At 40.0% G+C, this 14,662-nt stretch overlaps 1 protein-coding gene across 6 annotated transcripts in view; it reads left to right on the top strand.

Annotated features, from left to right (window-relative positions):
* The window catches only part of GLRA2 (glycine receptor alpha 2), a 124,530-nt gene extending 111,224 nt beyond the window's left edge, over nucleotides 1-13,306 (top strand). For 5 of the 6 annotated variants that reach the window (XM_017728484.1, XM_017728482.1, XM_008629275.2 and 2 more), the window contains one exon: nucleotides 11,777-13,306. In XM_017728484.1, coding sequence (XP_017583973.1) covers nucleotides 11,777-12,055 — 279 coding nt within the window. In that variant the 3' untranslated portion in view covers nucleotides 12,056-13,306. Of the gene's footprint in view, nucleotides 1-2,228 lie in introns of all 6 variants that reach the window. The other variant, XM_017728486.1, reaches the window with a different exon arrangement.
* Nucleotides 13,307-14,662: the final 1,356 nt, after the last annotated feature.

Below are 14,662 nucleotides of genomic sequence, written 5' to 3'. Positions count from 1 at the left end.
GGGAGCCTTTCCTTGCCTTGTTTTCTATTTTCCTGTGTCTCAGAGTGTCAGTGAACAATTATGAGGGGGATATTGCCAATATTGTGCAGTCTCCTTGGGCCAAACTGAACACTGCCTGAAGAGAAGGTACAGTTAAGAAACCTGGTAAAAATTCCACTCCAAACAGAAGGAGTTAATTTTAATTTAGCTGTACAATACCAGACTTCTTGTATTTTACTGGTGTCAAAGCTGCACGTGAAAGTCTGATTGCCTTTGGGTCTGTCAAAATTTGAGCATGAGCAAAAGCTTAGGGAATCAACATTTGAATTGCAAATCACTGCCATTCCTTCAGGGTTAAGAATTATAATCAATGTTATTGATTTCTAAAGTCCTTTGTCTAAGAATAAAGATGAGTAACTGAAGAGACATTTACTAACTGCTTGCTAACAGTAAGTCACAAAACCCAAATATTGCATGTCTGTTAAGTATAATTTCCTGAATCTGGTGAGTAAACTTTTACAGAAATTAGCACAGTGTTATAAATTTAGCACATATAAGGAAAAGCAGATGGTACTGCTGTGATTGGACATGTCATTGGAGTATTCCAGAGCATGCCAAGTCTTTAATCTATTACTATTTGCATATACTGCCACATTACTCAGTTTTCAGTAGACTAGGACAGCATGTGCTATGCACAAACAACTCTTTCTTTCTGAGCTTTAAACCTAGAATAAAAATGAAATTCCATTTGCTGGTTTTTCAGCACTCGTGATCACTTTCCAAAGCCTCCAAAAGGTTCATGTTGCACGTTCTGGGCAGTCAGAACACAGTCACATTGCTGTGTTACATGGGCCCACACACTCAGTGATCTTCAGCTTTCTGTGCCTGTGATGGGACAGGTTGTGTGTCATGAACAGAAGATCAAATGAGGAGCATCATATTTCAAAATGCTTTATGGTATGGGAAACTCTTTGAGCAATTATCAACTCAGTGGATACCCAAAATCAGAAGGTTTTAATTAGAAAAAAAAACAAAAGAAAAGAAAACAAAACTTATTTCCGTTTGAGCAATTATCAACTCAGTGGATACCCAAAAGCAGAAGGTTTTAATTAGAAAAAAAAAACAAAAGATAAGAAAACAAAACTTATTTCCTGGCTATTCTTAAAAAATAGAAAAACAACTCTCAGTTTAAAGGTGGTCTTGGCAAGGTGGAGTTCTACTTTTATGGCTTGCCTTTTCTTTGGAGGAAGATAATTTAGCTGCAAAGAGCAGAAAGGGCCAGAGTACATAGGACTTAAGGAAGGAACTGAATTTTGCAAGCAGAAGGTATAGGCCACATATAAGGAAAAGACTGAGGATGAAAGCATCAAAGAGGAGGTAGGCAAAAACAGGTCTGGGAATTAGTGGGGCAAAATGTGTGATAGAGAAAAAAGTTAAAAAGGAGTTAAGAAGAGAAGAGACAGTTGCAGAAATAAGAAGACAGGGAAACAGAAGACCAGGGGTAGATATCAACCTGCCTGTGTTTCACATTAGGGTTTCTAAGACCCCATTCATATTTCTAGCTCAGAGGACAACAAATCAGTTTAATGCCCACCTACTGTAACTGCACAGCATGTGTGATATCCTACTGAGCAGTACTTAGGCTGTCACCAAACACCTCATCTTGTCTGGTCTGGGCAGAATGCTCCTGCCTGGTGCTTATGATGCTCTTGGATGTTCAGTGAAGAAGAAACCTGTGCTGCAAGGTCTCCCTTTCTCTCAGGGGGCTCTTGCTTTGCTTCATTCCTTGGCTTATTGGTATATTTTCTGAATACAATCCTTCCTCTGGTGTCATCCCTTCTCAAAGCTGGAACCTCAAGGTCAGGAGGTTGTAGGCAGTCACGGTGAGTCCTGACCTCTTCCATGTACCTAATGACAGGCTTCTCCAGGGCTCTGGTACTGCAAACACTGGTTTAGAATTACTCCAGGACATAAAAGATGAAATATACAACATGAACATCTCCGGAAGATGACTGGTATAGCAACCTTTTATTTTTGCGTTATTCTTGTGCGCTCTTTTAGATAAATTGATTGGGCATTTCTTCTCCTGTTTTCCTTGATATTCTTGAACAAAACTTGAGTTCCCATAAGTATCTGAGATTTTCTCCCAAGAATACCCTTTCCAGTGCTATAGCCATTCTTCCACATTTCATCTGTGTGTACCTCTCAGTACTGACTTTTCTCATACACAGTTAAATCTCTCGTTTCAGGTTATCCTTTTATCAGTGTTGCCAAGTAATAAAAGGCCATCACCAGGAGATCTGTTGCTTAGCTACTGGCCTGGGCAGATGGTCCTTCTGGAGGAATGCCAGCACCCCACCAAAGAGCCTGTTTATGGACAGAGAGGGAAGGTTTAATGGCCCTTGCCCATGTGTTCTGTATCCTTGCTCCTCAGAACTACTGTGGGGGAAAAGCTAGCATAAAAGTTAGCATTTTGAGAAGTTACTAAAAATTAATAATTAATAAATGCTCTGGAGAGTGCTTCCAATCTTAAAATGGAATAAAAACATTCTCACTAGGTGAACTTGCCACTAACTAATGCCTTCAGGGAATACATTAGAGGACTAGATTAAGTAGATGCCCACATCTATATGTAGGTACAAATATCTCCATGGATGGGTGCATGCAGACTGTGTGACTGTGTACACTCTTGTGTCTGTGTCTGTGTGTGTGTGTAATACAGCAAAAGAAAACCTATCAAACCCATTTTAAATGAAATATTATGTAATTTCCACTATATGCATACTTCCAATGACCATGTAGAAGTTGTGGATTTATTACTTATCAGATGAGAAAAGAACACCCCAACAATTCTGTGTAGAGATTGTACTGTCAAGTTGCTATAGCATTGAGTGTCATCAATTTTTACCTCATGATGAATGTTCATTTTCCTGAGAATAAATAATATCAGAATTTTATAGAGCAATCCTCATAGAAGCAAATAAAAATGAAAATACAGAAGTCTATATGTGTAGTAAATTTCTAATACATTCAAGTAGTCAAGATGTTTCTAAGATGCAAAATTTAATTTTGGAAACAAGTTTGAAGGGCAGATAGCAGGCAAATATTTTGTTTAACTCAATGATGCTTTGGACCTATGTAAGAATAGCTAGAGAAATCTAGACTGAGATCTTGACTAACAACAAGAACTAAATTATGTGGAAAGCCAGAAAGGGTAACTTGTGTAATAGAAGATAAGAAAATAAAATCAACCCCAAAACGTTATTTATTGGAAGCCTAGTATTAAGAACTGATAACTGGAAAAGAAAGGCTTGTCCCTTCAGGAACAAAAACCACTCAAACCCAAAACCAAGGAAACAAACAAAAAAACCCCCATAGCCTTCCCCCCCAAATTTATAAAATTTGCATGTGAACACTTTAAGATTATTCAAATATTCTTGACTATTTTTAGCTACAGAATTTAAATTATTAAAGTAATTTGCAATATTTAATTCATTTTGTTCAGTATTTGCATAAATTAAATGCATGAATGTCTGAGAAAGCCCTGGTAAACTCTGTCTGCATTTGCTGGGATTTGTTCTGGGTGTTTGTTGTAGAAAATGGCTTGGAGGAGAGAATCCACCACCAGAGAGGCAAAAAGCCTTTTCCTCTTCCTTCCCTTTGCCCATCTCCTTCCTCTGCCCCTTCCTGGCGCCAAGCAGGAGACCTCAGCAAGGAGTGCAGATGCCACAGGTCCCAGCACTTCATCCCCATCCCTGGCCCAGGCAGGGAGGACGGTGCCTGCAGCGTGGGCTGCAGATCAGCCCCAAGAAGTGGGAGAGCTGAGGCAATCAAAACCTGAGCCATAAAACATCCCCAGCAATATACTGTTCTAGAGGGTAATCTGCATGACTCCAATCATGGGTGCTGTTTATGGGCCCTGTATGGCCTTTTTTTCTTTTTTAATTTTGACTGACTGGCTAATGAGGTACTCTGAAATGGCACAGCCACGGCACAGGAATGGTCTAGCAAAGTCTCCTAGGACAATTACAGTTAAGGCAGAGGCCACTGAGAAATTTTACAAAGGTGTGATAAAAATCATCGTCCCCAAAGTATTTAAATCTGCTTTGAGAAAAGGACCAGAGAACCTGATGTGAAAAATCCTGTGGAGTAGGATGCTGAGATATTCCTGTCTGTGACTGGGGTATTTGAGCGTGGGTGCCCCACCTGTTGTGGTGGCAGTTCCCCCACACCTGTCACACACCTGGGGACACTGTGTGCCCTTGTCCTGTGATGTTGGCCCTGCAGCAGGTTTCAGGGAGGGAGAGCACTGTAGGCTGAGGCTTGGGCTTGAAGACTGCTGCAAGGGGGCAGGTGAGAGTCTGCACATCTCTCCTGAGGCAGACATCTTGCAGAAAGCAGAAGAAAATGGAGCAAGTGAATTTTAGGTACATTTCCATTGATGTTTTAGGTTTTTGATCTTCTAAAAATTTAACAAATGTAGTCTTGCTTTACATTGTTTAGTTTGATGTGCCCATTAACAGATATTTCATGTTCTAGATGAAATAGTCACATTTCAAACGCCAGCTTTGCGTTTTACTCAGCCCTGCATGCAGACAGAATGAGCAGAAGTCAGTTGCCCTTTATCCAACAGATTTCTGGTCAGAGCAGATTATCCTTCAAATCCAGGTCACTAACATATATTTGTCTGATGTAGAACAAAATAATGTGCCATTCCCACTGATATACTGGCCAACCTCTTTTTTTCTTTGGAGAGAGACTGGCAGAAGTTACCCAAGAGCAGTCAAATCTCCAGACTTTACTGTCCCAAGAGAATTTAATATCCAGTCAAATTATACCTGTAAGACTCACAGATCATCATATGTGGGTATTTTAAGGCATTACTTTCATTTAAAATAAAGGAGAACCAGGAAATCAAGACTGTGTCAGGAATCAATAATCTGTTTTTTTAGGAGGAATGACTCTCTATCATAACATTTATGATGCTTTGCAAAACAGTAGTTCATCTGGTTCTCCCTCCCCCAAAATTAACACATTAATTGTATTATATATAAAAATTGAAATTGAGTAAGAAGTTTTCATTAATTGTGTTTGCAAAATTTAGAGATTAAAGCCTTTCTTTATTAAAGAAAAAGGATTTTTTTTTTTTAAGAAGCCAGTCACCCTTACCGACTGTATAATCCATATTATTAAACTAATTCTTGAAAAATTTAGATTCTACTTAAAGATATTTCAAGCCAGGAAAACATTTTTGCTCACAACATGTTTAAATTATGTTACTCTTTCAGTTGGATAATGTTCAATTCCTTCTTGAAAAGGGCGAAGCCGCATTAACTACTATTTCATTATTGCATTAGCAACAGTTCACTTGCTGTTCTTACAGACTGAGTAAGTAAATCACTCATGCTTCAGAGACTTTTCTGCTGTTTATTGGAAACAGGACATACTACTAAACACAGATTTCCAAAGCAAATCTAAATTCGTCCATTGGAAATCCTCACCAAAGACAACAATGACCAATTCCTCTTCCATTAATTAAAATGTCTTTTTATAATACAAGGTCTGTTTTACTTAGATTCCATAAGGCATGAGGGTTCAAATGAGACCAAAAGCAAACCTCAGTGAGCAGGAAAATTGCTGTTAAGAGAGGCAGAAACAGGGTGAATGCCCCTGTCACATGCAGAATCATGGGTCCTGATGGAGTGTCATCTTGCAGTAGGATTGGTCAGAGACTGTTTGTGTTTTTGATTAAATGTCTTGATGAATATTTAGGAAAAACAATGTTTAAACAAAATCCTGGGAAGTATTTGGTCTATACTTTGGGCAGGATTGAGGTGAGAAGGTGACAATTTTACATCACCTTCCGCTCCTCTGAAGTCTGGATTAAGGAGAAGTGGGAATGACATCTGGCATAGGTGAGCTGGGATCCAGAGCTTTTCAGGCAGCAAGAAATCAGAGAAGTTTGTTAGTATCCTGTGATATCATCTTCCAAACACAGCTTTTCTAAGATGAGGGGGATCTCATTAATTTTCTTCTTCCTTGTGCAAAAAAAGGCTTTTATCATCCTTGCTGCTCTTCTCTGTATTTTATCTACTTCCGCTATGTCTTCACTAGGTTTGAGTGACCAGAAATACCTCTTGTGTCCAAAAACTGATTGCACTGTGAGTAGATGAAATGGCAGAATGGCATTTTCTGTTTTGTTTGCCCCTTGCCTGTCTGCTGCTTAGCAGAAGACTAATGTTGTCAGAATCATATATGTGGTAATTTCCCAAACTCCCACATGAGAAAAAAACCCCAAACCATTCTGAGCCCACTACCTTCTATGTATAATTAGGGTTGTCTTCTGCAATGCTTTACCTTGCACTTATAAATCCTGTATTTCATTTACTGCCATTTTGTTACTTAGTCACTCAGCTTTTAGAAGCCTTCTGGAAAGCCTGGCTTAACTTTGTCTGCTTTGAATATTGTGTTTCACCTGTGTACCTTCCCTTGGCAACCTTTGTCCCAGCTTATTTATAACTCAATTCCTTCTGAGGGGTTCTCACACAGATTCTCAGAGATCCCCTCCGCGTATCCCCCAGTTATGGAATCGATCTTTTACTCCTAAACTCCATTACTGCCTTTTAGACAGTTAGCCTATGAAAAGACCTTCCCTCTCATCTCCTTACAATTGAATTGAATTGAATTGAATTGAATTTTGTAAGAGGCTTCTGTGAGGAACCAAAGGGGATTTGAAAGTCCAAATATGCTTCTCAGCTGAACCATCTTTGTCCACATACTCAATGACTCCTGAGAACTGAAACCATGTAAGCATGACTGTCTGCAAAACCACACCGTGAATTCTGTAAAGTACTGAGAGATGGGAGGTGTCTCAAAGTCATAAAGATGATTTAAGAATGAAATCTCCAAAGGTATTTTGGTGCCCATTCCCTAATGATTCCATTTTGCATTCAAGTCTGAATTGATTCTGGGTTTCTAACTTTGTGCTTATGAATACCAAAAGGAAAATTTCTCTGATGTTCTCTATCCTATACCTAAAATTAATCATCTATGTCCTTGAAATTTAATTAAACCAGATAGTCTTTTAAATAGTTTTTCCACCATATGTTGGAAAAAGAGTAGCAAAATTAAAAGAATAAATCACATGAGAGAGTAAATTAAATACACTGTTTGAAGCCAGCCTCTCTGTCATTTTCCTCATTGTTAAAACTGAGTCAATGCTGGCAATAAGCATTTAAAAGTGGTGAAGACAAAGCACTTCAAAATGCATTGTACAGAAGGCTGTGCTTGGAAGGCATTGAATGGGTTAGATTTTCTGAAGTGTTTTCCCTATTTCTGATTGCTTTGGTATGAAACTAGTAGTATGAAATACATTCCAGACCTGATGAAGTAGAAATAAAAGCTTTACAAAAATGAAAGATGAAAAAAGCCATTTCAGAAGTATTACCCCCATTTATATGTTGCTTACTGTAAAGCTAAGTCAAGAGACTTTAATGCCATCACTTCGTACAGCACAAAAAAATCACTAAATTCATAAATGGTAGTTAAATTTGAGAAAAATACGTAATTCTTGTTTGATGGAAATTGTTTAAAGCCAATACCTAAGCCTGTTCATTATGACATCGTAGACAAGACACATAAATGTATGTTGTTGAAAAAGCATCTATAGAAAGCATTTGCTCAAATCTCAGGAAATATAATTAGCTTTCAAAGGATAAGTCTTCTAAAATACTCAGGATGTGAACACCTGAAAGAAAACTATCAAAAGAACACTTTCATCTTGCTATTTATTTCTTTTCTGTTTCTCATACTAGCTTATGACCCTTTTCCCTATGCCTTAATCAAAGACAGACGGAGTTGTGACTCCATATTATGTAACACTTCACATCCCTTTAGAAGGATAAAGTTAATGACTTCAATGGCAGTGGATTCTGCCACTCCAGTTGATGTCCATTGTCTTCCAGCTGCTCTTTGATTTTGGTTTTAAAATCTGTAAACACATAAATATTTTGGGATTTATGCAAGTGACATCCTCTCCAGGTTAAAATTAATAAGTTTTAAGGGTGGTCTGATTAAAATAATGATAGAGATGTTTGAAAAAGTCATTTGGACTATTTTATCAGTGACTAAGCTAGTGAACAGGTTGAAGACTGTCAATGGATGAGTGTCCATGGTAGATATGTCAGATGGTATGAACCGAATATGACCTTGAGAATGAAGAGTGACTCTGCAACCCCACCAGAAGGTACCAAGGTAAGTCACTCAGTAGCTCACCAACCCTCTAGGTTAAAGGAAGACATATCCACTACTTGAGGGAAAGCACTTGAGGTCAGTTCTTCATCTCACATTTTGAAATGTAATTTAAAAAAAGTTTCTTTATCAAAGTGTATAAATTTTTTTCTTTCTCTGTGACTATTCCCCCAGGTCCTTTATATGTAACAGGATGTTGGAAGATTACCTGAAATGTCAAATTGTAGTTTTGTCATAAGATTATGGTGGTTTAGAGACAGATTTTTTTAATTACATCCATAATGCTAAAGTAAATCAGATGGAGGATTTTATTGTTCCTGAGGCCAGATATCACCATGGCTCATGATGGCAGTGTGTAGCATCAACACCCAGTGGAGCAGATTTGTCTGGGATACAGCTTTTTGGTATCATCCACCCCAGAGTGAGCTAACCCACAAGCAGCATGGACAATGAACTTCCAGCACATGGGCTGATTCCCTAGCTCCCCTCAGCAGCATGGAGGAAGCCTTTCTGTCCTCTCTGCTTCATTTTGGGTGGAATCAGTTTAGGGGCTCAAAGGGTCAAAAGGACACAACCCCACTTCTGCAGTCTCATGGGAAAAGTATCCTCTTAGCACAGACGTGGGTCTTGATATGTCCAGACTTACATTGTTAACTTTCAACACTATTAGCCAGTTTCATTGGAAAGGGCAGAGATCTCACCACCCTGAGGTCAGGTGATGTCTGGTAAGGTAGGAGAGCTCTGATGGGGTCAGGTCTTGCCTGTGAGACCTGGCTGTGCTCAGAGTGCAGGCACATGCCAGACTGCAAAGCCCCTTCAGCTGCTGGGGGATTTTACTGTTAAAAGTCCCATGGTGGTTATGGAGCTGTGGTATCTCCAGGGTTGGAGGTCAGGCTGTAAGGACTCTGGCTTTCCTTGCTTCTGATGGTACTTAAATGATCCCAACAGCTACAGCATAGGTGTCTCTAGTGCTGTGTTTGTGTAAATCCATAATATCAGACAGTAACAAGTTGAAATAGCAACACAATGCTATATTCTTAATCGATTATTTAGTCTTTGAAAAAGGTTTTTCTGATGCAGGTTAAAAAACCCCTACATAAACACATATTCGTTTTGCAACCAGCCAACAGCTCCATGTTGGGAAAACAGTAACAAACTTCTCCAGATATTTATCAGGGAGAAGGAGATTCAAATCTGCTGAAGCAGAAAGGGAAACTGAGCATGTATCACTCATACCCCTCATGAATGCTGTACCTCTTGTACCCAGGGTAAATAACATCTACTGCAGTCCTAAATAAAAAACTAACATAGGGACTGGACACGCTTCCCTCTGGCTTTTGTGAGAAAGAAGTGACACAGACAATGGTCTGGGTGGGAAAAGCAGGGCTCTAGATCCCATTGGGACATAAGTGGTTTCTTACAGTTAAAATCTGGGTGCTGAATACCTAAAAGAATTTGATTTAAACATCCCTGTCCCTAATCTCAGGTGGCTTCCCGCTCAAGTTGCCACAGTGTAAGCCCAAAAGGAAGGCTGTGACATTGAAGATGAATTGCTCAGCCCCATGTGACAAAGCTGTGACCCACCAGGGCACAGTGGAAGTCAGGACTCTCCAAGCTTGTGTTGAGCTCAGTACTTTTTATTCTTACCACAGATCTCTCAGGAGCAACAGAAATTAAATTTTTAAAAAATGAATGAAGTACATATGGCAACACAGCTGCTGAAAATCTGTTACCCTTTTTAATCACCTCTCATGTCCTGGGCATGCATTTTATCATTCAAACTCAGTAAAATGAAAAACACTGAGAGGAAGGCATCTCCCTGTATTATTGGGGGACTTGGTAGTGTTATTAAGTCATTAAGTCATGCAAGAAAAGCCTTGCCTAATAAGGCTGTCCAGAACTTACGCCTCAGTGGGTTCATCTTTAAAATACTTTACATACTTATAATCACTAGGACAAGCAGAGTTTTCAGAGGTACTGCAAACTGCAAATAATTAAAATTGAAAAAGGAGAGGACCATCCGTCTTTGTCTTACTGATGGTGAACTTTTGAAATGAAAAGGTTATAAGCCCTGGATAAGTGCTCAAACAGCCTTGCAATGACACAATGTCCCACCTGTTTATGGATACACTGTGGGAAAGTCCTTCAGGCTGAAGTGACAGGGTCTCCAACGCACTGTTTACGGCCTACCCTCCTTCCATAAACATTCAATGCCATAAGCAGTCAGAGAGACTATTTCTCATTTGGTAGCCTTGAATCACACTACTGGTTATTCACCTTTGCATGTCAACTCCAAGGTAAGGAGAGCAAGTTGGGTGATATATTTAATTCCAATGCTGAAGCTGGGGAGAGAGAAAAATGCAACTATTGAAAGAGGTTCTTCTGTGAAGGAGCAGTGATTTACATCCTGAATAGATGCAAATTATCCTCTCTTCCCACCCCCAAGTTCAGCCAATATACTCATTATTCAATAACTTGCTGCTGTGATGCTTTTTTTTCTTGGAGTTTTTGATGCTCTGTTAAATTCAGAAGGCTGTGGTTTAGTAAGAGATATAAGGGAGCATTTCCTATGAGGGATTGGGCTCCTTGTCAACCCAAGAAGTGGTCATTTTCTGTCAACAGTGAAGCATCTGTCAGTCAAAGAAAAGGTCTTTAACTAGAACAAGCTCCTGAACTTACAATTCATCCCTGCTGGAATGAAAAAGAATAGAGCTGCTTTGTCTGTTGGTTTTGAATCCTTCATGGAGAGCTGCCAGTGACTGTTAACTTGTGTATTACTGTGCTGTCAGACAGGAGAAACTTCAGGCAGAATTTACCAGCATAGTCACAAGCCTTTCATCACACAGTTATTATAGTGATAAAGTTCCATGGTAGTTACTCACCTCTCCGAAAACAAATATCACCCACTCAGACAAGAGTGAATGGATTTCTGCAGGGTGCTGCTACATTAGCTCATGCTACTGCACCTGACTCCCAGCTCCCACTAAATCCAACTGCCCAGTGCACTTTGAAGTATAGATTGTCAGAGCACTCCTGTGAGCAAGGAGGGACCATGATCTACCCTTGTTTGTAGGTTTGAGATGGAGCTGTAAGGCTGCTGCTAGGTCGAACGATGGAAACACATTGCCATGAACTTGGGTCCCTGGATCTCTGGGTCATTCAATTCAGCCTGGCTGGAGCAGACACCCTGCTACCAACATGACCGTGTTTCCTCCCCACAGAAAGCTCAAGGAGAGCAATGATAAACCTGTGGAGTCAAATCTCTTCCCTGTGGGGCTGGGATACAGCTTGCTGCTCAGGGCACTTGATTTAGACATAGCTAGAAAAATTAAAGCTCCGATTCACAAACACTGGAAGTCACCTGATTTTCACATATTTTTACATGGGTTTTAACTTCTTGTTTGTCATTAAAACCCAAACCTTGTATCATTGCTTAACCAGGTGATCTGCTGAGGTACTTAGGAGGGGTGCACCTCAGCTGCTCAACTATATGGTATGCTCGATAGACAGGTGATTGTGTGTCTTATTTGTCTTCTTTATCCTCCAGGAAGACGAAGTTGCTCGTGACAGCCGATTCAATTTCAGTGGCTATGGCATGGGCCACTGCCTCCAAGTCAAAGATGGCACAGCAATCAAGGCTACGCCACCCAACCCACCCCCAGTACCCCCAAAGGATTCAGAGTCCATCAAAAAGAAGTTTGTTGACCGTGCAAAAAGGATTGATACAATATCCCGTGCTGCGTTCCCACTCGCCTTCCTCATTTTCAACATCTTTTACTGGATTACATACAAAATTATACGGCATGAGGACATTCACAAGAAATAGGCAACTCTGGTTCTCCAGGACTTCTTAGCCAAAGTGATCCACATGTAAATAAACAGTGAAATGTCTTTCTGTTGTCATATGGACTAAGGATTTCTTCCCCACTCCCCCAGAACACTGGAGAAAAAATTAGCAAAGAGGAAAAGAAGTGTAGAAGGAAAAGTGATTCCATGACAAAATATGCTGTGAGACCAGTCAAGAGGCTCCCCCTATGTACTCCTAGTGTATTCTTCCAGATTCAGCATTGATCAGATACCTATAATTGGGGCCAAATTTTGCCCAGCTTTATCACCAAGATATTACCTTTCAGAACAATAGAGAATCAGAAAACAAACAATTCTCCTAAAGCATCTATCAAGAGACTGTGGTGGCTACAGTACAGTGAGTTATAAGAGGACCAAAACTTTTCAGGATAATGTTGCCTTTCTATTTGAAACAAGTCTACTGAGCTACATTCCATGACCATGTCTGTAGGTAGTGGTTTCACCAAGGAGTCCTTTTGTGGGTTGTAAATTATTTCTACTGATAGGGGAGAGGGAAAAAAGAAAAGAAAAAAAAAATATTTATACTTTACTATCCTTGTGGGTGTGCATTTTAATATTATCTTGCTTTACTAGAATTGTAATTTTGGGGTTGAACTTGTGCGTCGTGTGATTTATTTGATAGTTGACACTCCAAAACCAGTGAAACTGCCTGGTTTATTTCTGTTGGGAGACAGTGCACTTACTTCATTTTATTTCTGCTGATTTTACATGCAACTTGAGGTGCCAAACTGTATTTTACCTATTGTGCTGCCCTGTACCACACTACTTAGTAAGAACTTGTTTCCTCAAAGGTGTAGCTCAGTTTAGCATTGAGTTTCTATTACCGCTCTCATTGTAGCTGCAGTCAATAGCTCTATAGGTAAACACAACTTGTTTACAGACCTCTAATTTATATCTTTACTCAAAGTGGCTATCATTTTAAATATCATTAATTAACCTAAGAATTTTAAAACTGTACTGTGATTTTCAGAACCTGTTACCTTTTGGTGCCAGATCTGCGTTATTCAAATCCTTGCTACATGTTTTAAAGTAGAAAATTTTAAAAAATTTAAAAAAAAAGAAGAAAAAAAGATGGTATTTTTGCTTACATGGAAGAAGACAACCTGTAACATAAGATGAGTAAAACATTAAAATTTTACACTTGCTGTAAAAGGGTTTATTTAAAAAAGGTATTTGTTCAATTTCAATAAAGCTAAATGTGGTACTAACATTTCTTCACTCTTTTCTTCATTTGCAGCAGCAGCAGCAGCAGCAGGGCTGCCCATGTCAGACCCCAGCTTTTCCACTTCTCTGTCAGCAGAAACAGTGACAAGCAGCCTTCTGCTGACCTGACTTAGCACGCCAATTTTTGCTATCTATTCTGCAGCAAAGGGACTATTGCAGCCCCTGGGAGTACGTCAAAGAATGTGTCAGAAGTGTGGCTAGGATATGATGGGAGCATTTGTAGAACGTTTGTATGTGCTGAGCCAGGCCTGGGGGAGGAGGGACACTGCTCCCCTCTCACGACATCCCTGCACAGCAAGAAATACAACCCAGCCTCACATGTGCTGTGCCTGTCTTGAGGGTACCCTGAACTTTCTTCTGACTTTCTTACAGCTTCACCACTTGGGTGAGCTGAAGGAGATGCTGAGCTGGCCTATGCCAGGTGCCTCTTGTAGTCATGGCAATGACCAATAGTTTAAAAGCAAATTAAAAACTGCATTCAGTTTTCTGCCCTTCCCTTGTGAGGCTCAAATACACACCCTGTAGCCGCTCAGTACAGATATTTATTTCCCACTGTCCTAATGAGATGTGGTACTGAGACATACTGAACCTTCAGCACCTCTCACTCTGCTTTCACTCCTGGACCAGCTTCTGCTGAGAGGATACAGGTTCCACAGCCTGTCTGAGCCTGTATTTGTGTGTCTGTGTTCCCATCTCTCTCCACATGGCTCCCTGTAACTGCCAGGCTTTGTTCCTCTCCAGGAGAGGGGAGGGAATCTAGAGATCATGACAACTCTGATTCCTGAACAATAAATTAATGGCAAAAAGCCAGTCATGCATTTTATCTTCCCATACCCTCCTGAGCTCTGTAGACTCTTCTGTCGCTTACACTTCTGACGGAACTGGCAACATCACCTGTATCTCATTGAGAACGTGAATCCAGATGTGACCGCCCCAGGAAGGGGAACCAGTGAGAACTCAAAACAACTGTCCAAACTATTCTGCTTTGAAAAAAGCTTCTGATACAAATTCAAGTATCATAATATTTCCAATTTTTATAGGATCAGATTTGCTTTTATTCATTTTTAAAGTGGAACAGTATTTGATTATGGATAATATAGTAGAGGAAAACTCCAGCACAATCCTAGCACCATGAACTGTGGCAGGGTGAGGACACCCAGCTGTAAATCATGTTTGTATGGGAAGTTAGGAGCCTTCACTGGTATGTAAACATTCAGAGCTCACTTTACTAACCCCTTGTTCCAAAAACTCTGCTTCTAATGAAGGTGTAATGCCAGGATTAGGTTAATCCTCAGTGCCCAGATGTGTTGCTAATGAATGTCAGAGCCTGCTGCTCACAGTT

Source organism: Corvus brachyrhynchos, unplaced genomic scaffold (genome assembly GCF_000691975.1).
Source record: "Corvus brachyrhynchos isolate BGI_N302 unplaced genomic scaffold, ASM69197v1 scaffold11, whole genome shotgun sequence".
NCBI classification, from domain to species: domain Eukaryota; kingdom Metazoa; phylum Chordata; class Aves; order Passeriformes; family Corvidae; genus Corvus; species Corvus brachyrhynchos.
The sequence above is the reverse complement of the archived record's forward strand: the minus strand, read 5'-3'. Positions and strand labels throughout refer to the sequence as shown.